At 54.2% G+C, this 26,816-nt stretch overlaps 2 gene segments (V, D, J or C); one reads left to right on the forward strand and one right to left on the reverse strand.

Moving 5' to 3' along the window:
• Positions 1-3,591: 3,591 nt before the first annotated feature.
• LOC128946264 (Ig heavy chain V region 914-like) lies at positions 3,592-6,099 on the reverse strand. The segment is given in 2 exon segments: positions 3,592-3,617; positions 5,772-6,099. Coding segments are annotated over 2 exon segments (345 nt in total).
• Positions 6,100-6,202: 103 nt separating this feature from the next.
• On the forward strand, positions 6,203-25,100 carry LOC128946265 (immunoglobulin heavy variable 3-64D-like). The segment is given in 2 exon segments: positions 6,203-6,232; positions 24,693-25,100. Coding segments are annotated over 2 exon segments (438 nt in total).
• Positions 25,101-26,816: the final 1,716 nt, after the last annotated feature.

Below are 26,816 nucleotides of genomic sequence, written 5' to 3' on the forward strand. Positions count from 1 at the left end.
TGGGGAACGGGGACAGGAGGGGACACAGGGATGGGGCCGAAACGTCAAACATCAGCAGCATAAGGAGCAGCATCAGGATCAGTGCGTTTGGCACAGAAATAGGATCCGGAATCCTCGTCCTTGAGGTTGTTCATGGTCAGCGTCACCGAGCTCTGCCCGTTGTCCCTGGAGATCGTGAACCGACCCTTGAACGATGGCGCGCACCCGGTCCAACCACCATTGTAGCTGATACTCGCAACCCACTCCAGCCCCTGCCCGGGTCTCTGGCGGATCCAGAACATCCCAAAACTGCCAACACTGAACCCGGACCCTAGGCAGAGGAGGCGCAGTGGACCCCCTTTGGGGGCTGGAGGTCCCCCCCGCACTCCAGCAGGGTCACGGCCGCCCGGAGCCCTGCGGGACAAAGGGAAGATGGGGATGAGGCGAAAGCTCCACCCTTGACCCAAATCCTGAACCTTGGCCCCAAATTGGGACCCTTGGACCTCCGCTGCCACAGCGCCCAGAGGCTGAGCTGCCCTCTGCCAAACACAGATGTTCACAATGACCAAAACCAGGAACTTTCTGTTTCCTTTCCACCCCAGCCAGGCCCCGGCAGCTGCCAGGGAGGAAGTGGGGGGAGGCTGTGGAGCCCCAAAATCGCGGCGTCTTCTCCTCCCTTCCTCCCTCGCTCCCACCTGGGGCTTCACTTCTCCCTCAGCGGCCTCGGTGTCTAGGGCTGCTCCTTGGGGCTGGGCTGGAATCCTCTCTGGGAGCTCTGGACATGGCGAAGATGCTGGTGGTGGCCCCAATTCCCCATCCCTGGCTCCCCAAATGTCCCAAAATCCCCAAATCCTTGCCCAAATCCCAACCCTTGACCTCATTCTTGACCTTCTCCCCCAGTGTCCACCATCATTGCCCCAACATTAGACTTTATCCCAATTTTTCCCATTTCACCCAAATCTCCCCCAGCTCCCCAGGCCCTGATTGGAGGAGGCCTGAACTGGAGGCCAGGGGTGAAGGTTTGGGGCCAATGGTTGAGATTTGGGGCAGGAGCAGGGCAGGGTTTGGGGTCAGTGCTGACCATTGGTGCAAATGGGGGAGATTTGGGACAAAGGGTCAAGGGCTCAGGTTCGGGGGAAGTGTCTGGGTTTGGGGACAGGTGGGACTTGGAGATCGGCGTGAATCCATAACTGGCGTCTTCATCAGAAGCAGCAGCACACCAATCATTATCATAGCCAGATTTGGCACAGAAATAGGATCCGGAATCCTCGTCCTTGAGGTTGTTCATGGTCAGCGTCACCGAGCTCTGCCCGTTTTCCCTGGAGATCCTGAACCGGCCCTTGACCAATGGCGCGTATGCGGTGTAAGCACCACTGCTCCAGATCCCTGCAACATATTCCAGCCCCTGCCCAGGTCTCTGGCGGATCCAGCACATTCCATAATCCCCAAAACTGAACCCGAACCCTTGGCAGAGGAGGCGCAGGGACCCCCCGGGGGGGTTGGAGATCCCCCCCGCACTCCAGCAGGGTCATGGCCTCTCCCCCATCCCCAAACCTTGGTCAGTTTTGCCCCAGACTCCCTTTGTCTGGCCCTAAATCTCCAACAGATATTTCCAGTATTGTAATGTGACTTCAACCCTGCAATTAGCCCAAATCCACCCATTAATTTATTGGACACCTCTGCCTGACTTTTGCATCGCCTCACGCCCATCTCCCCTTTGTCCCACAGGGCTCCGGGCGGCTGTGACCCTGCTGGACTGCGGGGGAGACCTCCAGCCCCCCCGGGGGATCCCTGCGCCTCCCCTGCCGAGGGTCCAGGTTCAGTTTTGGGGATTATGGAATGTACTGGATCCGCCAGAGACCCGGGCAGGTTTTGGAATACGTCGCAGGCATCTACTACAATAGGGCCTACACCTTACTACGCACCATCAGTCAAGGGTCGGTTCACGATCTCTAGGGACAACGGGCAGAGCTCGGTGACGCTGACCATGAACAACCTCAAGGACGAGGATTCCGCAGTCTATTTTTGCGGAAAATCTGCTGGTACTTGTGATGGTGGTGCTGTTGCTAATTAAGGTGATGATGATGGCTGTGTCCCCATCTCCGTGTCCCCCCCCGTCCCCGTTCCCCAGACCCTTCCTCCAAACCCGCAGCCCACACCCAGCCCTTGACCATTGATCCCAACCTTGCTGTGCCTCGGCCCAAAATTCTCACCCGCTGACCCCAAACCACAACTCATGACCCCAAATCTCCACTTTGTGCCCCAAAACGTTGCTCTGAGGGCCGGAGTTTGAGGCCCTGGGTCCCGTTTGCGGACAAAGGTTCAGGCCTCGTGTCAGTGGCTGTGGCTGGGAGCGCTAAGTGGGGATTTGGGGCAGAATCGAGTGAGTATTATTGCCAATTTTGTTGGATTTGGGGCAGAACCAGTTTACGGGTTTTTGCTTCCTGGTTGGTGGTGTTGGAAATGGGGGAGATCTGGGACAAGGGGTCAAGAAGGGGCGAAGGGCTGAGATTAGGGGGAAGGGTCTGGGAACTGGGGACATCAGAGGACACATTCAAGGGGTTGAGGCCAAGAGCAGAGACATCATTACCCCAACCAGCACCAGCAGCCTTGGCACAGAAATAGGATCCGGAATCCTTGTCCTTGAGGTTGATCATGGTCAGCGTCACTGAGCTCTGCCCGTTGTCCCTGGAGATCGTGAACCGGCCCTTGACCGATGGCGTGTACGCGGTGCTTCCACCACCATTACTGATATCTGCAAAGCATTCCAGCCCCTGCCCGGCTCTCTGGCAAATCCAGAACATGTCAGAACTGCCGAAACTGAACCCGGCCCCTCGGCAGAGGAGGCGCGGGGACCCCCCAGAGGGCTGGAGGTCCCCCCCGCACTCCAGCAGGGTCACGGCCACTCCCCCATCCCCAAACCTTCACGGTGTTTTGGCCCCAAACTCCCTTTGTCTGGCCCCAAATCTGAAACAGAGATTTCCAGTATTTTAAAGTGCCTTCAACACTGCAATTAGCCACAATCCACCCGTTAATTAATTGGACACCTCCACCTGACTTTTGCATCGACCCATCCCCATCTCCCCTTTGTCCGACAGGGCTCCGGGCGGCTGTGACCCTGCTGGAGTGCGGGGGGCACCTCCAGCCCCCCGGGGGGTCCCTGCGCCTTCACTGCTGAGGGCCCGGGTTTGATTTTGGGAAATTTGCCATGGGCTGGATGTGCCACAGACCCGGGCAGGGGCTGGAATTCATCGCGGCGATCTGGGACAATGGTGGTTGGACTGGGTACACGGATTCGGTGCAGGGCCAGTTCATGATCTCCAGGGACAACGGGCAGAGCTCGGTGACGCTGACCATGAACAACCTCAAGGACAAGGATTCCGGATCCTATTTCTGCGGGAAATCTGCCTATAACAATTGGGGTACTGGTGCTGGTGTGGATCGTTTTGGTCCGGACCCTCTGGCCGTGTCCCGACCGGCCCACAAATCCCAGAACCTTCCCTAAAACCCAAACACTTTTGCACATTCCGTACTCTGTCCCAACCCTAGAGTGGTTCTTCCCCAAATTCTCCATAGCTGCCAAGAAAGGTGACCCAAGTCTTAACCTTGGCCTTAAATCTCTACTTTTAATTCAAAGTCTGGGGCACAAAGAGGAGATTTTGGGTCAGGAGTTGTGGTTTGGTGTCAGCGAGTGAGAATTGGGTCCGAGGCAGAGCAAGGTTGGGATCAATGGTCAAGGGCTGTGTGAGGGCTGGGGGTTTGGGGGAAGGGTCTGGGCAACAGGGACAGTGGGGGACACGGGGATGGGGGGCACAGTCAAATCTATAAACAACACCAGCAGGATCATACCAAACATTAACAGATTTGGCACAGAAATAGGTGGCAGAATCCTCGTCCTTGAGGTTGCTCATGGTCAGCGTCACCGAGCTCTGCCCATTGTCCCTGGAGATCCTGATCCGGCCCTTGACTGAGGGTGCATAGCCGGTGCTGGAACCATCGCTCTAAATCCCCCCGAGCGACTCCGTCACCTGCCCGGCTCTCTGGCGGACCCACTGCATCCCAAAATTCCCAAAACTGAACCCGGACCCTCGGCAGAGGAGGCGCAGGGACCCCCCGGGGGGCTGGAGGTGCCCCTCGGACTTCAGCAGGGTCACGGCATCTGACTCCATGAGTCAGAATGCTGAAAAATTTCTCTATTAAATCTCTACTATATTACATTGTTATTATATTTTATTACATTATTACAATATTATATCTCATTATTAATATATTACATCTCATTAATAATATATTATATCTCATTAATACTATATTATATCTCATTAATACTATATTATAACTCATATATACTATATTATATCTCATTAATACTATATTACATCTCGTTAATGGAATATTGCAACTTATGAATGCTATATTATATCTCATTAATACTATATTATATCTCATTAATTCTATATTATATCCCATTAATACTATATTACATCTCATTATTGCTCTATTATATCTCATTAATTCTATATAACATCTCATTTATGCTATATTATATCTCATCAATACTATATTATATCTCATTAATACCATATTAAATCTATGCTAAAGGGATACTAAAAGAATTCCATACAAAAGACATGAAAAAACATTAAAGAATCCCCGTGAGAGTCTGACAGAGCCAGGTCACGGCTTGGAGCCCATTGGCCAAGGAAACAAAACAATCTGCAGCAGAACCCAAATGATGAATCCCTGGAGGGGAACAATCCCCCGGACACATTCCACACGCGCAGAAACAGCAGGAGCAGCGAGGAGAGATGGGAATTGTTTCCTCTTCATCTTCTCTCTGTGCTGCTCCAGGAAAAATCCTGTGACAGAAAGAGAGAGACAGAGAGAGAGAGAGGGAGAGAGAGAGAGAGACAGAGAGAGAGAGGGAATGGTGTCTGACTCTGTGCTGGGAATGAGAATGGCACAGCTGGGCCTGGTGCCCATCTCCCCTTTGTCCCGCAGGGCTCCGGGCGGCCGTGACCCTGCTGGAGTGCGGGGGGGACCTCCTGCCCCCCGGGGGGTCCCTGCGCCTCCTCTGCCGAGGGTCCGCGTTAAATTTCGGGAGTTTCTCCATGTTCTGGGTCCGCCAGAGACCCGGGCAGGGGCTGGAATTCATCGCAGGGATCAAGGACAACGGTGGCAACATCGCCTACGTGCCATCATTCAAGGGCCGGGTGATGATCTCCAGGGACAACGGGCAGAGCTCGGTGACGTTGACCATGAACAACCTCAAGGACAAGGATTCCGGATCCTATTTCTGTGCCAAATGCGTTGATGGTGGTTGTGCCAATAGTGATGGTACTGTTGGTGTGGCATTTATTGCTGGTTCTGATCTTGGTCCCAAATCCCTCCACTTTGTTCCCAAATATCCCCTGGTCCTCTGATCTCTCCACCAAATCTCAGCCCTTTTCATCACATCTCGGCCATTTTACCCCAAACTCTGCCCCTGCATCCCCAAATCCTGAATTTCTCCCAGTTTTTCCCATTCTACCCAAATCTCTCCCAGCTCCCAAGACCTGGTTGGAGCAGGCCTGAACTGGAGCCCAGGGGTGAAGGTTTGGGGCCAATGGTTGAGTTATGGGGCAGGAGCAGGGGAGGGTTTAGGGTCAGTGCTTACCATTGGGGCAAATGGAGACAAAGGGTGAAGGGCTGGGTCAATGGGTGAGGTTTGGGATGAAAAGCAGAACTCTGGGGACTCAGTGATGGGAGTGGGATGAAAGGCAGGAGCTTGACACCATCAGGGGCAGCGTCACCATTAGCAGCAGCACCATAATTATCAGCAGCCCTGGCACAGAAATAGGGTCCGGAATCCTCAACCTTGAGGTTGTTCATGGTCAGCGTCACCGAGCTCTGCCCGTTGTCCTGGGAGATCGTGAACCGGCCCTTGACCGAAGGCGCGTAGTAAGTGGCTCCACCAATGTTTATGTACGCCACGAATTCCAGCCCCTGCCCGGGTCTCTGTCGGACCCAGTTCATGGCAAAATTGCCGAAACTGTACCCGGACCCACGGCAGAAGAGGTGCAGGGACCCCCCGGGCAGCTGGAGGTCCCCCCCGCACTCCAGCAGGGTCATGGCCGCCCCAAGCCCTGCGGGACAAAGGAGAGATTGGGATGAGGGGATGGATTGGCTGTGCGGTCAAAGTTGGCGCTGCCATTCCAGAAAAAGGGTGTGGGATCCACCCGGGATGACTGGCAGCAGTTGCAGGAGGGAGACAGTGAGGTCCAAGGGTCCCAATTTTTTTGGCAACATCAGGATCTGCATGCAAGAATCAACATTTGGGTGGATGTTTTCCTTCATCCCCATCTCCCCTTTGTCCCGCGGGGCTCCAGGCGGCCGCGACCCTGCTGGAGTGCGGGGGGTACTCCAGCCCCCTGCGGGGTCCCTGCGCTACCTCTGCCGAGGGTCTGGGTTCGATTTCGGGAGTGTTGACCTGTTCTGGATCCGCCAGAGACCCGGGCAGGGGGTGCAAGATGTCGCAAGGATCTACTACACTGGAGGTTACACCGACTATGCGCCATCGGTCAAGGGCTGGTTCATGATCTCCAAGGACAACGGGCAGAGCTCGGTGACGCTGACCATGAACAATCTCAAGGACGAGGATTCCGCCACCTATTTTTGTGCCAAATGTTACAGTAGTAGTTGTGGTGGTGGTGGTGCTTGTTATGGTGTTGATGGTGGTTGTGGTCCCAAGCCCTCTCCTCTCTCTTCCCAAATAGCTCAGAATTTTCTGATCCTTCCCCAAAATCCCCACCCCTGTTTCTCAAATCTTGACCATTTCCCCCAAAACTCCACCGCTGCCCCAGCTTTTGGTTTCCCCCAATTTTGCCCATTTCTCCCCAATCTCCCCCAGTTCCCCTCTGTACCAGTGCGGAACGGGGATCGCTCCAGGGCCCTTTGCACACAAAGCTTTTTGTGAAGCCGGCGTGTGGAGGATTTTATTAAGAGTTGGTTAGTTAAGAAAGGCCATACTGACTTAATGCCGCTGGTTAAGCTTGAAAGGGAGGTCAGCAGTCTCTGATTCAGTGACTGCTGACAGGCAAGAATGCCGGATGGCCTTGCTGCAACATGAGGAAAGGGAGGTGAGATTAGTCCTGAATATCTGCAGAATGTAACAGAAGAATAAGCACAAGAATGTAGAAGTAGGTGTAGTTGCTGATATGTAACTAACCAATCCTGAGCTCAACTTTTGCAATATGTATGAAGCTTATTAAGAACCATATTTAACCCGCCGTATTCGATCAATAAATTGGACTTGGATGAACCAATTGGTGTCTGGGTCTCCTTCCTCCGACAAATGGTGGAGAATGCGGGCAAAGGCAGCATTCTGAACGTTCGCTCTCTTGGATTATAAATTCGCCACGGTCGGGGAAGTTGGGTGAGAGTCCTTGCAGCCGGGACGGTGCCGGATTTTAAAAGCACCCTTGAGGATTACAAAAGGTATCTCAAGTCTCTACGTGTCGCAGGAAGCCTGGAAGGGCTGCAACAGCGCGCGCTGATATATAGGTATGGATAGGCAAGCGACATACGATTCCTTCTCCTCATATTTAGAAAGGCGAGGAGTAAAAGGGATAGATTTAAAAAAGGAATTACCAGGGTTATTAGCTTATGGTTATTCTAAAAGAATTTTTGCTAACCCACATACAGTTCATGAGATAGTAGAGTGGAAAAAGTTTGGGGATATCCTGTGGGATACGGTGTTAGATGATGATAAGTCAGCAAAGAAATTTGGCAAGTTATGGCGGGTGGTGTATAATACGTTACTTCAGCAGGTCTCTGAGAGAAAGGCAGCAGAAAGGGCAACAGAAGCTCATAAGAGGAATATAGGGTATGGTCGTGAGGATGATCCCTTAGCACCCTCTGTAACTCAGATATTTATGCCTAAGGGTCCCCAGCAAAATGGTGTGGAAAATTTTCCCTTAGATACAGTGGAACCATCTGCACCCTTCCTGTCAGAGGGGGAGGGCGATTTGGATGGTGGGGGTCGGAGCAAGCCAGCTTCGCCTCCGCCGCCAGCTTCAGGCGAGTTGGATGGTGGAGGTAAGAGCAAGCCAGCTTTGCCTCCGCCGCCAGCTTCAGGCAAGTTGGATGGTGGAGGTAAGAGCAAGCCAGCTTTGCCTCCGCCGCCAGCTTCAGGCGGGTCGGATGGTGGGGGTGGGAGCAAGCCAGCTTCGCCTCCGCCGCCAGCGTTGCCTCCGCCGCTTCCCCCGAGCAGGCCGGCTCTGGCGGGGGGGCCGCTTCCCCCGTGCGAGTCGTCTCCGGTTTCACTGTCAGCTCCAGCAGCGGGGGGGCCGCTTCCCCCGCGCTGGAGTTAGCTCCTGCTCCACCGCCTTCCCCGTACGAGAGCTCAGTCTCGGTACCGAAGTGCCAGCAGCATAGCACCCTTAAAGAGTCAGATCCCATCCCAGGGGCACACCGTGATCTATGGGGGGAGATGGCTAAACAGAGGAGGGAAGCTTGGGCTGCTGTGGCAAAAGAAGTAATGCAAATGGGGGATGGCGAGGCGGTGGAAGTAGCTTCTAATCTTGCATGTCCGGTTACATACACACCACAGTATGATGCACAGGGGAACCTTACACATAATATAGCGGAATATACTCCCTTAGATTGGAAGATGTTAGCTCAATTACGTTCTACGGTTAGTTTGGAGTAAAAAGTGAACCTGTTAGGCAAATGCAAGAGTGTTAGCTACTTTAGGGGCAAATTGGACTATTGAGGAAGCTTTAGAGCGAATGGCATTAATGCCAACAGCTTCACAGGCATTTATAGTAGAAACTTTAAAGGAATTAGGATTAGGGTTACAAAGGCAAGCAGAGTCTACTCAAAATCAGGTGTTAGCTGCTCAGAATCAGGTGTTAGCTGCTCTTGCTCCTCTCCGAAGCGGCTCACTGGCGGACACGCAGAGCTCGAGACCATTCATCAAGTGTTTCCGATGGGGCAATGAGGGACATACGCGCCCAGACACAAGTTGCCGCCGTGACATCGGAGACACCAGCTGCCGACGCAACATCGCTGTCACCTCCTGTCTGCAACCGCAACAGCAGGGAGCCTCGGTTTGGATTTATCAGCAGCAGTAGACGTCACACTAATGACGAACAGGCCTGAGAGGATACAAACTGGAGTAAAGGGTCCTCTTATATTAAATGGATAAAGATGTGGAGCATTGTTATTAGGACGTTCTTCAATAACTATGCTGGGATTCATTGTATTGCCTGGTGTTATCGATGAGAATTATACAGGGGAAATACAAATCATGGTTTACACCCTTTATCCTCCTATTAGAATAACAAAAGGACAATGCATTGCACAATTAATACCACTATCACAAATGACATCTGGTATACTATCATTTACTGGACAAACGCGGGATGAAAAAGGGTTTTGGCTCTACTGGTGTTACACTTTTAACTGTGGATTTACAAAATAGACCAAAACAAAAAGTGGAAATTACCCATGGACATCAAAGCATAACCCTTTATGGATTATTGGATACAGGAGCTATTACAGCTTTTACAGATGCAGGAAAGAAATCAAGGCGTGCTGCTGTCACCTGGCAAGAAAAAGGACAATGGAAGCATCAACTTCTTACAGCAGATCCTGCAGATAGTTTACAAACTTTGGAATTGTTGGCAGTAGTATGGGCAGTGTCCAACTTACAGGAGCCTTTAAATGTGGTCACAGACTCTATGTATGTTGCCGGAGTAGTCAGACAAATAGAGGAAGCAGCAATTAAGGGAGTGAATAATAAACGATTGTACGAGTTATTGATACAAGTAAGGAAAGCTTTACGAGAGAGAAATGCAGTGTATTCTGTGATTCATATTGGGAGTCATAAATGGTCTGAAGGTTTAGGAGAAGGGAATGAACGTGCAGGCAAATTGGTTACTTTACCCATTGATAACTCTTGTCCTATTGACAAGCATACATTGGCCAGAGAAGCACATAGCAGATATCATCAAAATGCAAGAGGGCTTGCAAAACATTTTGAACTGAGTTTATCAGAAGCTAAAGCCATTGTTAGAGCATGTCCAATATGTAGTTATCATAATGAGGGAATAGGTTTAGGCATGGGAGTTAATCCTCGAGGTTTGGAAATAAATGAAAAATGGCAAATGGATGTTACACAGGTACCTAGATTTGGTAAAGTTAAGTGTGTGCATGTCACTATAGATACATATAGTCATTACATATGGGCTACGGCTCAGGCAGGAGAAAAAGCTACACATGTTATCAGGCACCTGTTAAGTTGTTTTGCTGTTATGGGAGTCCCAAAGAGTATCAAAACAGATAATGGTCGAGCTTATGTGAGTGCTAGGGTCCAGAAATTCTTGAATCAGTGGTCTGTTAGGCATGTGACAGGTATTCCACACTCTCCTACTGGATAGGCAATAGTGGAAAGAGCAAATGGTACCCTTAAGCAGTATATTGAGAAGCATCAAGATTTAACAGACCCACAATCATGCTTAGCTAAGGTTCTGTATGTGATCAATCATTTATGTATTTTTGGGGAAGACGATATCCCTCCTGCAATTAAACATCATCCGAGGTCAGGTCAGGAAATTAAAACTCGACTACAGGATTATGGGAAAAACCTGCAAAAGTATTATATTGGGGTCGAGGATATCTTTGTGTTTCCTCACGTACAGGACCTTTGTGGGTGCCTGCTAAGTGGACTAAACCTGTTTTTGATGCAGCCTCTGGTGGACTGTCTCACGGAGGAGGACAAGGAGCTACTGGGGAAGAAACTGTTTCTAGTCCTACGACCACTACTGTTACAGTTGAAGGGACACTCGAAAGTGTTGGACAAAGCACTGACACGTCACTATCGGACGGCCCAGGAGCCGATTGGTTTTATTGACTCATTATCAACTTTTCGTTTAACAAATCCAGCAAAGGAACATTGCCTTGACTGTTATGATCCACATTGTGCTGCCTGGATTGCTCTACGTTGTGGGGGTTGTGATAATACTTTTTGGATAGAACAATCATTATTATGGGATTTGTGGTGCCACATTTGTAAGCACGAGCACACGTGGGGTAAAAGCTGGCAAGATGAATTAAGGAGACAAACAGGGCTAAATGCATATGTAGCTTTAAATCTTTATGAGTCTCCTGAACAAAAAATTCTTGCTTATTATCAATGGGAAGTACAATGTGTTGTAAATAGAATTGAGGTTCAAAGTAAAGTCACGTATAGTCTCTGTAAGGTGTAGAAAATTAGTACCTTTAACACAACGTTCGATTGTAGGGTCCTTCAGAGGGAATCCTGAAAGAGCACTAGAGACCTCCCTTTCAAGCTTAACCAGTGGCATTAAGTCAGTATGGCCTTTCTTAACTAACCAACTCTTAATAAAATCCTCCACACCAGCGCTCTGCCGCAGCGCCCCGAGGCTGAGCTGCCCTCTGCCAAACACAGATGTTCACAATGACAAAAACCAGGAACTTTCTGTTTCCTTTCCTGCCTCGGCCGGGCCCCGGCAGCTGCTGGGGAGGAAGTGGGGGGAGGCTGCAGAGCCCCAAAATCGCGGCGTCTGCTCCTCTCTCCCCCCCTCCCTCGCTCCCACCTGGGGCTTCACTTCTCCCTTTAGCGGCCTCGGTGTCTGGGGCTGTTCTTTGGGGCTGGGCTGGAATCCTCTCTGGGAGGTATGGAGAAAAAACCCCATATTTTTTACGCAAAAACACTGAAAATTTTAGGGAAATTGAATTTTTAAAATTGATCTCCAGCCGGGGGCTGGAGGTCCTCCCCGCAATCCAGCAGGGTCACGGCTGCCCGGAGCCCTGCAGGACAAAGGGGAGAAGATGGAAATCATAAACCTGATTGGTTGAGGACCTCAAAGAGGGCGGGGCCTGCTGGAAAAATGGACAGGACCCACCTGGGAGGAGGGTGATGAACTCCAAGGGTCCCAGTTTACGGCCAAGAGTCAGGATTGGGGTCAAGGGTTGAGCTTTGGCCTCATCCCCATCTCCCCTTTGTCCTGCAGGGCTCCGGGCGGCCATGACCCTGCTGGAGTGCGGGGGGCACCTCCAGCCCCCCGGGGGGTCCCTGCGCCTCCTCTGCCGGGGGTCCGGGTTTAGTTTTGGACAATTTGGGGCGGGCTGGATCCGTCAGAGTCCCAGGCAGGGGCTGGAATGGCTCGCGGGGATCACTAACACTGGTGGAAACATCGGCTATGCGCCATTGGTCAAGGGCCGGTTCAGGATCTCCAGGGACAACAGGCAGAGCTCGGTGACGCTGACCATGAACAACCTCAAGGATGAGGATTCCGGATCCTATTTCTGTTCCAGGGCTTTTTGTGCTGGTTTTTGGGCTGTTGCTTCTCATGGTGACAATGCTGTTGATAGCGTCAAACTGCTAGATTTTGCTCCTGTCCAATCATTGGATCTCCAAATTTTCGATTTTTGTCCCAAACCTCACCTCTTGTCTCAGATCTTGACCCTTTGTCCCCATTTCCATCAATGGTCAACACTGACCCCAAACTCTCGCCTGTTTCTGCCCTAAAACTCAACCACTGGCCCCAAACCATCACCCTGACCCTTTGTCCCAGCCTTGCCCATTTTGCCTCAACGCTGCGCATTGGCCCCAAACCCTGCCCTGGGTGTGGGCCCAAATTCAACTCTCGGTCCCAAATCTGATCCTTGACCCCCGAAAGATCCCAAAGGGCCGAGATTTGAGGCTAAATTTGGCAAATTTTGGCACCAACTCAGTTTGGTTGGGGCAGAACCAGTCGTGGTTTGGGGTCTTTCGTCACCCTGGGTGGAAATGGGCGAGACGTTGGACAAACGGTCAAGGGCGGAGATTTTGGAGAAGGACCTGGGCTTTGGGGACAGAATGAGACATTGCAATGGGGGTGGATCCACCTCAGGCGACTTCATAATTAGCACCAGTATTGCAATTATCACCAGCAGATTTGGCACAGAAATAGGATCCGGAATCCTCCTCCTTGAGGCTGTACATGGTCAGCGTCACCGAGCTCTGCCCGTTGTCCCTGGAGTTTGAGACCCGGCCCTTGAACGATGGCACGTACTCTGTGTTGGCACCACTGCTCCAGATCCCCGCGACCCATTCCAGCCCCTGCCCGGGTCTCTGTCGGAGCCATTGCAGGGCAACACTCCCGAAACTGAACCCTGCCCATCGGCAGAGGAGGTGCAGGGACCCCCCGGGGGGCTGGAGGTCCCCCCCGCACTCCAGCAGGTTCACGGCCGCTCCCCCATCCCCAAACCTTCTCTGGTTTGCCCCAAACTCCCTTTGTCTGGCCTCAAATATCTAACAGAGGTTCCTTATATTTTAACTTATGTTAAACCCTGCAATTACCCCCGATCCATCCAATAATTAATTGGACACCTCCACCTGAGTTTTGCATCTCATCATGCCCATCTCCCCTTTGTCCCGCAGGGCTCCGGGCGGCCGTGACCCTGCTGGAGTGCGGGGGGAACCTCCGCTGCCGAGGGTCCGGGTTCAATTTCTGGAATTTTGAAATGTTCTGGGTGCGTCAGAGACCCGGGCAGGGGCTTGAGTGGCTCGCGGGGATCAGCAGCAGTGGTGGCAGCACCTGGTACGGGCCATCGGTGCAGGGCCGGTTCACGATCGCCAGGGACAAAGGGCAGAGCTCTGTGACGCTGACCATGAACAATGTCAAGGACGAGAATTCCGCCACCTATTTCTGTGCCAAATCTGCTTATGGTGGTGGTGATGATGCTGCTGCTTATATTGACCTTGCCGGTGGTCACACCACCAGTTGTGAGCCGTTCCTGTCCCCAGTCCCCAGACCCTTCCCCAAATCACAGTTCTTGACCCCATTCCTGAGCCTTTCCCCCAGATCTCCCCCATTTCCAGCAATGCCAACCACGAAGCCACAAAGCCCTTACTGGTTCTGCCCCAAACCAAAGTAAGTTGGCAGCAAAACTTGCCCCAAATCTCCCTGATGTCCTCAAATCTCCTCCAGCTCCCTGGGCCCTGATTGGAGGAGGCCTGAACTGCAGGCCAGGGGTGAAGGTTTGGGGCCAATGGTTGAGTTTTGGGGCAGGAGCAGGGGAGGGTTTGGGGTCAGTGCTGACCATTGGGGCAAATGGGGACAAAGGGTAAAGGGCTGGGTCAAGAGGTGAGATTTGGGACGAAAATCAGAACTCTTGGGACTCAGTGCTGGGAGTGGTATCGGAACCAGGAGCTGGAGGCCATAACGGGCATCGTCAACATAACCAGCACTAGGAACACGACCAGAGCACGAAGCTTTCCCACAGAAATAGGATCCGGAATCCTCGTCCTTGAGGTTGTTCATGGTCAGCGTCACCGAGCTCTGCCCGTTGTCCCCGGAGATCCTGAACCGGCCCTGCACCGAATCCACGTAGTCGGTACTGCCACCTTTGCTGTTCTGTGCAATTAATTCCAGCCCCTGCCCGGGTCTCTGTCGATACCAGCCCAACCCAAAACTTTCAAAATTGAACCCGGACCCTCGGCAGAGGAGGCGCAGGGATCCCCTGGGGGGCTGGAGGCCCCCCCCGCACTCCAGCAGGGTCACGGCCCCTCCCCCATCCCCATACCTTCACTGGCTTTGTCCCAAATTCCATTTGTCTGGCCCCAAATCTCCAAGAGAGATGCCCAGTATTATACAGTGCCTTCAAGCCTCCAATTGACCCCAATCCACCCATTAATTAATTGGATGCAAAACTCTGCCTGAGTTTTGCATCGCCTCATCCCCATCTCCCCTTTGTCCCGCAGGGCTCCGGGCGGCCGTGACCCTGCTGGAGTGTGGGGGGGACCTCCAGCCCCCCGGGGGGTCCTTGACGTTGCTGTGCCGAGGGGCTGGGTTCAATTTTGGCAATTTTGGGATGGCCTGGATCCGCCAGAGACCTGGGCAGGGGCTGGAGTGGGTCGGAACCATCACCAGCAGTGGTGGCAGCACCTGGTACGCGGATTCCGTCAAGGGCCGGTTCACGACCTCCAGTGACAACGGGCAGAGCTCGGTGATGCTGACCATGAACAACCTCAAGGACGAGGATTCCAGATCCTATTTCTGTGCCAAGGACACCGATGGTCACGGTGCTTATGCTGATGCTGGCTGGGGAGGATGGAACAGCAAAGCCTTATCAATGTGATTGCCTGGCAAAAGATTTTGAGAATATGGAAACCATCAGCGAGATTGAAATGAAAGCAAGCTTTGAGATCCCTCAGTGACTGAACAACTGGAAAACAACAGTGTGGCCGGCTGAAGGTAATCCCATTTTGATGGAACAACACCCTCTGCCTGCAGGCAGGCCCAAGGGTCAGAGCAGACCCACAGCTTGGCAGAAGAGGCCAAAGAGGAGTTTTTAGGGTTTAAAGTTACTCCAAAGAGGGGTTTTTAGGGTTTAAAGTAACTCCAAAGAGGAGTTTTTAGGGTTTAAAATGTAACAAAGTGTAGTAATGTAATGACTCTTATAGGCTGGATGAAATGCTATAGCATTTGTATATTGTACTAGATTGGTTAGTGAGAATTAGAATATTCAACGCAGAAGATGATTTATTGTATGGTGATGGGAATCTCACTTTCTCATGCTTTTTTTCTCTTACAGTTTTATGCTCTTACCCTTTTATTCACTCACTTTTTCACTCTCTTACCCTTTTTATTCTCTCATGCTTTTTACTCTCTGACCTTTTTAATCTCTTACTCTCTTCCTCTTTTACCGCCTCACCATTTCTCCCGCTCTCCCCTCTCTTCTCTCAGCCCTGCTCTAGCTGTGCCTGGCAGCTCCCAGCAGGGCCCTGCAGTTCGTCCTTTGCAATAAACCCAAAATTCCAGACCTGGCTGCAGAGATCTCTTGTGTCCATCTGTGTGCCCTGGCCGTCCTGTGCCCGGATGCTCCTGCAGTGCTGGTTGGGGATGGGGCCATGCCCGGCACGTCAATAGCACCATCATCAGAACTACAACCACCAGTGTAAGCACATTTCCCACAGAAATAGGATCCGGAATCCTCGTCCTTGAGGTTGTTCATGGTCAGCATCACCGAGCTCTGCCCGTTGTCCCTGGAGATCGTGAACTGACCCTTGACCGATGGCGCGTAGTCGGTGTAGCCACCACTGTTGCTGATATCTGCAACGTATTCCAGCCCCTGCCCGGGTCTCTGGCGGACCCAGAACATTTTATAACTCCCAAAATTGAACCCGGACCCTCGGCGGAGGAGGTGCAGGGACCCCCCGGGGGGCTGGAGATCCCCCCCACACTCCAGCAAGGTCACGGCCGCCCGGAGCCCTGCGGGACAAAGGGGAGATGGGGATAGGAAACCTGATTGGTCCAGAAGGGGAAAAGGGGTGTGACTTCCAGGAAAAAGGGATGGGACCCACCTGGGAGGGGCAGCAGGAGCAGCAGGGCCAGGAGCCGGAGGGAGCTCGAGGCCGTGGCCGGGATGTGCCCAGGTTTGGGTCCCGGGGGTTTTGGGGGTCGTTAACAGTGTATTAACTGTGTAATCAATGCAGAATGCTCAGGATGAGGTGTCTAAGTAATTAAAGAATGGATTTGGGTTAATTGCAGGGTTTGAGGCATGTTGAGATATGGAAAACTCTGGTGGGGTTTTGGGGGCTAAACAAGGGGAGTTATGAGAGAAATTGGTGAAGGTTTGGGGATGGGCTCCGGGTGGCCATGACCCTGCTGGAGCACGGGGGGGACCTCCAGCCCCCGGGGGGTCCCTGAGACTCCTCTGCCGAAACCTCTGGGTTTGATTTCGAAAAATTTGCAATGCTGTGGATCCGTCAGAGACCCGGGCAGGGGCTGGAAATGGTGGCAGGGATCAGCAGAAGAAGTGGCAGCATCTTTTACGCGGACTCGGTCAAGGGCCGGTTCACATTGACGAGTGACAACGGGCAGAGCTGGCTGATGCTGACCATGAACAACCTCAAGGACGAGGATTCCGCCACCTATTTCTGTGCCAAAACCAGTATTGATGGTTGTTGTAATGCTGCTGCTCGTCTTGATCAAACTGATCTAATCACTGCGTCCCTGTCTGCATCCCCGCGCCCCAGACCCTTCCCCCAAACCCCATTCCTGTCCCTCTGTCCCAGCCCTGCTCTGGCTCTGCCCCAAATGTCACCGCTGGGCCACACTCAGTGCCCTCGTTCCTCAAATGTCACCGAAATGTCAGGATTTGGGCCAAAGTTAACATCAGGGATCAAGAATTGAAATTTGGCCTAAAATTCCCGATCTGAAGCCAATGGTGAAGATTTGGGTCGGTGGCTGTGACTTTGTGTCCGCAGGGGAGATTTGGGGTAATACTGGACAAGTCTGAGGGAAATGGTTGGGATTGGAGGGACGATGCCGAGCTCAGGGTGAAACCGGCCCTGATTTGGGGCCAGGAGGTGAGATTTAGGGCCAGGAGCTGAGATTTGGGGCCACAGAAGGGCAGGGTTGGGTCACGGGGACAGGAGTGGGGTCAGGGGATGGAATTTTGGGGAAGAGTCTGGGGAACGGGGACAGGAGGGGACACAGGGATGGGGCCGAAACGTCAAACATCAGCAGCATAAGGAGCAGCATCAGGATCAGTGCGTTTGGCACAGAAATAGGATCCGGAATCCTCGTCCTTGAGGTTGTTCATGGTCAGCGTCACCGAGCTCTGCCCGTTGTCCCTGGAGATCGTGAACCGACCCTTGAACGATGGCGCGCACCCGGTCCAACCACCATTGTAGCTGATACTCGCAACCCACTCCAGCCCCTGCCCGGGTCTCTGGCGGATCCAGAACATCCCAAAACTGCCAACACTGAACCCGGACCCTAGGCAGAGGAGGCGCAGTGGACCCCCTTTGGGGGCTGGAGGTCCCCCCCGCACTCCAGCAGGGTCACGGCCGCCCGGAGCCCTGCGGGACAAAGGGAAGATGGGGATGAGGCGAAAGCTCCACCCTTGACCCAAATCCTGAACCTTGGCCCCAAATTGGGACCCTTGGACCTCCGCTGCCACAGCGCCCAGAGGCTGAGCTGCCCTCTGCCAAACACAGATGTTCACAATGACCAAAACCAGGAACTTTCTGTTTCCTTTCCACCCCAGCCAGGCCCCGGCAGCTGCCAGGGAGGAAGTGGGGGGAGGCTGTGGAGCCCCAAAATCGCGGCGTCTTCTCCTCCCTTCCTCCCTCGCTCCCACCTGGGGCTTCACTTCTCCCTCAGCGGCCTCGGTGTCTAGGGCTGCTCCTTGGGGCTGGGCTGGAATCCTCTCTGGGAGCTCTGGACATGGCGAAGATGCTGGTGGTGGCCCCAATTCCCCATCCCTGGCTCCCCAAATGTCCCAAAATCCCCAAATCCTTGCCCAAATCCCAACCCTTGACCTCATTCTTGACCTTCTCCCCCAGTGTCCACCATCATTGCCCCAACATTAGACTTTATCCCAATTTTTCCCATTTCACCCAAATCTCCCCCAGCTCCCCAGGCCCTGATTGGAGGAGGCCTGAACTGGAGGCCAGGGGTGAAGGTTTGGGGCCAATGGTTGAGATTTGGGGCAGGAGCAGGGCAGGGTTTGGGGTCAGTGCTGACCATTGGTGCAAATGGGGGAGATTTGGGACAAAGGGTCAAGGGCTCAGGTTCGGGGGAAGTGTCTGGGTTTGGGGACAGGTGGGACTTGGAGATCGGCGTGAATCCATAACTGGCGTCTTCATCAGAAGCAGCAGCACACCAATCATTATCATAGCCAGATTTGGCACAGAAATAGGATCCGGAATCCTCGTCCTTGAGGTTGTTCATGGTCAGCGTCACCGAGCTCTGCCCGTTTTCCCTGGAGATCCTGAACCGGCCCTTGACCAATGGCGCGTATGCGGTGTAAGCACCACTGCTCCAGATCCCTGCAACATATTCCAGCCCCTGCCCAGGTCTCTGGCGGATCCAGCACATTCCATAATCCCCAAAACTGAACCCGAACCCTTGGCAGAGGAGGCGCAGGGACCCCCCGGGGGGGTTGGAGATCCCCCCCGCACTCCAGCAGGGTCATGGCCTCTCCCCCATCCCCAAACCTTGGTCAGTTTTGCCCCAGACTCCCTTTGTCTGGCCCTAAATCTCCAACAGATATTTCCAGTATTGTAATGTGACTTCAACCCTGCAATTAGCCCAAATCCACCCATTAATTTATTGGACACCTCTGCCTGACTTTTGCATCGCCTCACGCCCATCTCCCCTTTGTCCCACAGGGCTCCGGGCGGCTGTGACCCTGCTGGACTGCGGGGGAGACCTCCAGCCCCCCCGGGGGATCCCTGCGCCTCCCCTGCCGAGGGTCCAGGTTCAGTTTTGGGGATTATGGAATGTACTGGATCCGCCAGAGACCCGGGCAGGTTTTGGAATACGTCGCAGGCATCTACTACAATAGGGCCTACACCTTACTACGCACCATCAGTCAAGGGTCGGTTCACGATCTCTAGGGACAACGGGCAGAGCTCGGTGACGCTGACCATGAACAACCTCAAGGACGAGGATTCCGCAGTCTATTTTTGCGGAAAATCTGCTGGTACTTGTGATGGTGGTGCTGTTGCTAATTAAGGTGATGATGATGGCTGTGTCCCCATCTCCGTGTCCCCCCCCGTCCCCGTTCCCCAGACCCTTCCTCCAAACCCGCAGCCCACACCCAGCCCTTGACCATTGATCCCAACCTTGCTGTGCCTCGGCCCAAAATTCTCACCCGCTGACCCCAAACCACAACTCATGACCCCAAATCTCCACTTTGTGCCCCAAAACGTTGCTCTGAGGGCCGGAGTTTGAGGCCCTGGGTCCCGTTTGCGGACAAAGGTTCAGGCCTCGTGTCAGTGGCTGTGGCTGGGAGCGCTAAGTGGGGATTTGGGGCAGAATCGAGTGAGTATTATTGCCAATTTTGTTGGATTTGGGGCAGAACCAGTTTACGGGTTTTTGCTTCCTGGTTGGTGGTGTTGGAAATGGGGGAGATCTGGGACAAGGGGTCAAGAAGGGGCGAAGGGCTGAGATTAGGGGGAAGGGTCTGGGAACTGGGGACATCAGAGGACACATTCAAGGGGTTGAGGCCAAGAGCAGAGACATCATTACCCCAACCAGCACCAGCAGCCTTGGCACAGAAATAGGATCCGGAATCCTTGTCCTTGAGGTTGATCATGGTCAGCGTCACTGAGCTCTGCCCGTTGTCCCTGGAGATCGTGAACCGGCCCTTGACCGATGGCGTGTACGCGGTGCTTCCACCACCATTACTGATATCTGCAAAGCATTCCAGCCCCTGCCCGGCTCTCTGGCAAATCCAGAACATGTCAGAACTGCCGAAACTGAACCCGGCCCCTCGGCAGAGGAGGCGCGGGGACCCCCCAGAGGGCTGGAGGTCCCCCCCGCACTCCAGCAGGGTCACGGCCACTCCCCCATCCCCAAACCTTCACGGTGTTTTGGCCCCAAACTCCCTTTGTCTGGCCCCAAATCTGAAACAGAGATTTCCAGTATTTTAAAGTGCCTTCAACACTGCAATTAGCCACAATCCACCCGTTAATTAATTGGACACCTCCACCTGACTTTTGCATCGACCCATCCCCATCTCCCCTTTGTCCGACAGGGCTCCGGGCGGCTGTGACCCTGCTGGAGTGCGGGGGGCACCTCCAGCCCCCCGGGGGGTCCCTGCGCCTTCACTGCTGAGGGCCCGGGTTTGATTTTGGGAAATTTGCCATGGGCTGGATGCGCCACAGACCCGGGCAGGGGCTGGAATTCATCGCGGCGATCTGGGACAATGGTGGTTGGACTGGGTACACGGATTCGGTGCAGGGCCAGTTCATGATCTCCAGGGACAACGGGCAGAGCTCGGTGATGCTGACCATGAACAACCTCAAGGACGAGGATTCCGGATCCTATTTTTTCGTGAAATCTGGTTTAACTAATGGAGGTTGGGGTGGTGCTGGAGCTTTTGTTGTTTTTGGCCCTGTCCCTGTCCCCATGTCCCCCCTCTCCCCATTCCCCAGATCCTCCCTCCAATCCCTAGCCCTGACCCCATTCCTGTCCCCGTGTCCCAGCTCTGAACTGGTTCTGCCCCAATCTCAGCTCCTGGCCCCAAATCAGGGCCGGTTTCACTCTGAGCTCATCCTGGGCTCTCAAATCCCAACCATTGCCCACAGACTGGAGCCATTCTGCTCCAAAATAATCCTAGTGGAACTGAGTCACAGCCACAGACCCAAATCTGGCCCATTTTCCCAAATCTCGACCATTTGAACCCACGTGTGGGGACCTTGGTTGAGCTTGGAGCCAAGAGCTGATGTTTAGGTCCAGGAGCTGAGAACTGGGGCAGAGCCAGTTCAGAGCTGGGACACAAGGACAGGAATGGGGTCAGGGGTTGTGGTCTGGCGAAGGGTCTAGGAAACGGGGTCAGGTGGGGACACAGGGATGGGGATGGGGTGAACACCATCCACACCGGCAGCTGCACCCCAATTATTATAGGCAACTTTGGCACAGAAATAGGATCCGGAATCTTCGTCCTTGAGGTTGTTCATGCTCAGCGTCACCGAGCTCTGCCTGTTGCCCCTGGAGATCCTGAACCGGCCCTTGACCGACTGCGCGTACCAGGTGCCACCTCTGCTGCTGATACTTCCGACCCACTCCAGCCCCTTTCCAGGTCTCTGTCGAACCCAATTCATTTCAAAACTCCAAAAACTGAACCCAGACCCTTGGCAGAGAAGGCACAGGGACCCCCCCGGGGGGCTGGAGGTCCCCCCCGCACTCCAGCAGGGTCACAGCTGCCCGGAGCCCTGCGGGACAAAGGGGAGATGGGGATGAGAAACCTGATTGGTCCAGAAGGGGAAAAGGGGAGTGACTTCCAGGAAAAAGGGGCAGGGCCACCTGGGAGGGGCAGAAGAAGCAGCAGGGCCAGGAGCTCGGGGGAGCTCGAGGCCAAGGCCGTGATGTGCCTGGGTTGAGATCCCGGGGAGAATTGGGGGTACCTAACAGTGTATTAACTGTGTAATCAATGCAGAATGCTCAGGATGAGGTGTCTAATTAATTAAATAATTGATTTGGGTTAATTGCAGGGTTTGAGGCATGTTGAGATATGGAAAACGCTGGTGGGGTTTTGGGGCTAAACCAGGGGAGTTATGAGTGAAATTGGTGAAAATTTGGGGATGGGCCCTGGGCAGCCGTGACCCTGCTGGAGTGTGGGGGGGACATCCAGCCCCCCGGGGGGTCCCTGCGCCTCCTCTGCCGAGGGTCTGGGTTCAGTTTTGGACAATTTGGGATGGGTTAGATTCGCCAGAGACCCGGGCAGGGACTGAAATGGCTTGCGGGGATCACTAACACGGATGGAAACATCGGCTACGCGCCATCGGTCAAGGGCCGGTTCAGGATCTCCAGGGAAAACGGGCAGAGCTCGGTGACGCTGACCATGAACAACCTCAAAGACGAGGATTTCGGATCCTGTTTTTGTGCCAAAAATGCCTTTGATGTTTGGGGTTGGGGGGCTCATGCTGCTCGTTCTAATTTTGGTCCTGTCTCCATCCCCATTCACCAGGTCCTTCCCTCCTACCCTTGACCCCAGTGTTGACCCCCACGGACCCAAATCTGGCCCGTTTTCCCCAAATCTCGACCATTTGCACCCACATTTGAGAACCTTGGTTGAGCCTTGGAGCCAAGAGCTGAGATTTGGGGCAGAACCAGCTGAGTTTGGGGCCAATGGTCACAAGTGAACCCCGCTGAGATCTGGGGCACACAGGGCAGGGTTTTGGGGATGAACCTTTGAGAAGTATTTCAAATTCTGAAAGCCCCATGGAAATGTGTGAGGTGAGACAATGATGGTGGAGATTGGGGAAAACGGTCAAGATTTGTGGCCAACACTAAAGATTTGGGAGTAGAATGTGGGGTTTTGGGAGGTTTGTGGGCACAGCATTGAGGAGGGGCCACCACTGGCATCGTCATCATAACCAGCAGCAATATTAGGACCACAAGCACTGCTGTAACATTTGGCGCAGAAATAGGATCCGGAATCCTGGTCCTTGAGGTTGTTCATGGTCAGCGTCACCGAGCTCTGCCCGTTGTCCCTGGAGATCGTGATCCTGCCATTCACTGAATCTGCGTAGCCAGAGTTGCCACCATCGCTCCTGATCCACGCAAGCCAGTCCAGCCACTGTCCGGGTCTCTGGCGCACCCAGAACATGTCGTAGCTCCCGAAACTGAACCCGGACCCTCGGCAGAGAAGGCGCAGGAACCCCCCGGGGGGCTGGAGGTGCCCCCCGCACTCCAGCAGGGTCATGGCCGCCCAGAGCCCTGCTGGACAAAGGGGAGATGATGGAAATAAAAAGTCTGATTGGTCAAGGGCCTCCAAGTGGGTGTGGCCAGCTGGACAAAGGGGGAGAATCCTCCTGGGGGAAGGGTGATGAAATCTAAGGGTCCAAATTTTGGGCCAAAAGTCAGGATTTGGGTCAAGGGTTGAGCTTTGGCCCCATCCCCATCTCCCCTTTGTCCCGCAGGGCTCCCGGCGGCCGTGACCCTGCGGGAGTGCGGGGGGGGACCTCTAGCCCCTTGGGGGATCCCTGCGCCTCCTCTGCCGAGGGTCCGGGGTCAGTTTCGGCAGTTTTGGGATGATGTGGATGCGCCAGAGACCTGGGCAGACTCTGGAGTGGCTCACGGGGATCGCCAGCAATGGCAGCACCTACTGCAATCCATCATTCAAGGGCCGGTTCAGGATCTCCAGGGACAACGGGAAGAGCTCGGTGACGCTGACCATGAACAACCGCAAGGACGAGGATTCTGCCGTTTGTTTTTGCGGGAAATCTTCTGGTATAGGTGTTGGTGGTGCTGTTGCTAATTAAGGTGATGATGATGGTTGTGTCCCAATCCCGGTGTCCCCCCCTGTCCCCGTGTCCCAGACCCTTCCTTAAAACCCCCAGCCCACCCCCAGCCCTTGACCATTGATCCCAACCTTGCTCTGCCTCGGCCCAAATTCTCACCCGCTGACCCCAAACCACAACTCCTGACCACAAATCCACACTTTTTTCCCAAAAAGTTTGTTATAAAAGTGAAGATTTCAGGCCAGATGTCAAGGTTTGGATCAACTTAGTTTCCAGGAGCAGAGAAATTGGGGCAGAATCAGCTGAGAGCTGGGAGACGAGGTCAGGAATAGGGTCAAGGGCAGAGGGTTGGGGGAAGGGCGTGGAAAACGGGAATGGGTGGGGACAGAGGGGTGGGCACGTGGCCACCTGCAACCCAACCACCAGACTGAATAATACCACCACCACAAATCCAACCAGTGGGGCCAACATGACATTTGACATAGAAATAGGATCCGGAATCCTCGTCCTTGAGGTTGTTCATGGTCAGCGTCACCGAGCTCTGCCCGTTATCCCTGGAGATGGTGAACCGGCCCTTGACCGATGGCGCATAACCTGTCCAACCACCCTTGCAGTTGATACTCCCAACATACTCCAGCGTCTGCCCAGGACTCTGTCGAATCCAGCCCATGGGGGAACCACAAAAATCGAACTCGGGCGCTCGGCAGAGGATGCGCAGGGACCCCCCGGGTGCTGGAGGTCTCCCCTGAACTCCAGCAGGGTCACGGCCGCTCGGAGCCCTGCGGGACAAAGGGGAGAGGGGCCTCAAAGCAGGCATGGCCAGCTGGAAAAGGGACGGGACTCTCCTGGGAGAACAGTGATGAGCTCCAAGGGTCCCAGTTTGGGGCCAAGAGTCAGGATTTGTGACAGTGTTGGAGCTTTGGCCTCATCCCCATCTCCCCTTTGTTCCGCACGGCTCCAGACGGCCGTGACCCTGCTGGAGTGCGGGGGGGACCTCCAGCCCCCCGGGTGGTCCCTGCGCCTCCTCTGCCGAGGCTCCAGGTTCAGTTTTGGGAATTTTGCCATGAACTGGGTGCGCCAGAAACACGGGCAGGGGCTGGAATACATCGCCGGCATCAACAGTGATGGTGGCAGCACCCGGTACGCGGAATCAGTCAAGGGCCGGTTCACGATCTCCAGGGACAACGGGCAGAGCTCGGTGACACTGACCATGAACAACCTCAAGGACGAGGATTCCAGATCCTATTTCTGTGCCAAATCTGCTGGTGCTGCTTGGGCTCCTGCTGCGCATCCTTTTCTCCCCATCCGCATTGCTGTTTTCCCACTTGTCCCTATTTTCCAGATTCTTTCCCCAAACTCCAGCTCCTGACCCCATTCCTGTCTCCGTGTCCCAGCTCTGCCCTGCTCTGGCCCCAAATCTCCACTCCTGGCCCCAAATCTCAGCTCTTGGCCCCAAATCTCAGCTCCTGGACCCAAATCTCAGCTCTTGGCCCCAAATCTCAGCTCCTGGCCCCAAATCAGGGCCAGTCTCACCCTGAGCTCAGCCCTGCCCCTCCAATCCCAACCACTGCCCCCAGACTTGTCCAGTTTTACCCCAAATCTCCCCTGCAGGTACTGAGTCACAGCCACTGACACAAATCTGCGCCGTCGGCCTCACATGGGGAATTTTGGGCAAAAATTTGAATTCTTGATCCCTGATTTTAACTTTGGGCCCAAATCCAGGCATTTCGGTGACATTTGGGGATCGAGGGCGCTGAGTGTGGCCCAGAGGGGACATTTAGGGCAGAGCCAGAGAAGGCCTGGGACAGAGAGTGAGGAGTGGCGTCAGGGGTTGGGGTATGGGGGAAGGGTGTGGGGAACGGGGAAAAGGCCAAAAGGATAAACTGGAGCAGCACCCCAATTACCGGCACCAGCAAATTTTGCACAGAAATAGGATCCAGTATCCTCGTCCTTGAGGTTGTTCATGGTCAGCGTCACTGAGCTCTGCCCGTTGTCCCTGGAGATCCTGAACCTCCCCCTGAACGATGGCGCGTACCAGGTGCCTCCACCAGTGGTTATCCCCGCGACCAACTCCAGCCCCTGCCCGGGTCTCTGGCGCACCCAGTTCATGTCGTAGCTCCCGAAAGTGAACCCGGACGCTCAGCAGAGGAGGCGCAGGGACCCCCCGGGGGGCTGGAGGTCCCCCCACACTCCAGCAGGGTCACAGCCGCCCAGAGCCCTGCGGGACAAAGGGGAGATGGGGATGAGAAACCTGATTGGCTGAGGGCCTCAAAGTGGGTGTGTAAAACTGGAAAATGCGGCGCGACCCACCTGAGAGGAGCAGCAGGACCAGGACAACAATGATGGGGTCGTCCAAAGGTCCCAGTTTCGGGCCCAGAGTCAGGGTTTGTGTCAAGGGTTCAGCTTTGGCCTCATCCCGATCTCCCCTTTGTCCCGCAGGGCTCCGGGCGGCCGTGACCCTGCTGGAGTGTGGGGGGGGCCTCCAGCCCCCCGGGGGGTCCCTGACGTTGCTGTGCCGAGGGTCTGGGTTCAGTTTCGGAAGTTTTGGGATGGGCTGGTATCAACAGACACCAAGGAATGCACTGGAGTACGTTGCAGAGATCAACACTGGTGGCAGCACCTGGTACGCGCCGTCGGTCAAGGGCCAGTTCACGATCTCCAGGGACCACGGGCAGAGCTCGGTTACGCTGACCATGAACAACCTCAAGGACGAGGATTCCGGATCCTATTTCTGTGCCAAATGTTACACCAGTGGCTGTGGTAATGGCGCTTATGCTTATGGTGTTGATGGTGGTTGTGGTCCCAAGCCCTCTCCTCTCTCTTCCCAAATAACTCAGAATTCTCTGATCCTTCCCCAAAATCCCCACCCCTCTTTCTCAAATCTTGACCACTTTCCCCCACACTCCACTGTCACTTCCCCAGTTCCCAATTTCCCCCCAGTTTTTCCTATTTCTCCCCAATCTCCCCCAGTTCCCCTCCGTCCCAGTGTGGCACGGTGATCGCTCCAGGGCCCTTTGAACACAAATCTTTTTGTGCAGCTGGCGCTCTGCCGCAGCGCCCGAGGCTGAGCTGCCCTCTGACAAAC

The sequence above is a fragment of the Melozone crissalis genome, unplaced genomic scaffold (assembly GCF_028551555.1).
Source record: "Melozone crissalis strain CALT ecotype California unplaced genomic scaffold, PUWL_Pcris_2 ptg000079l_1, whole genome shotgun sequence".
NCBI classification, from domain to species: domain Eukaryota; kingdom Metazoa; phylum Chordata; class Aves; order Passeriformes; family Passerellidae; genus Melozone; species Melozone crissalis.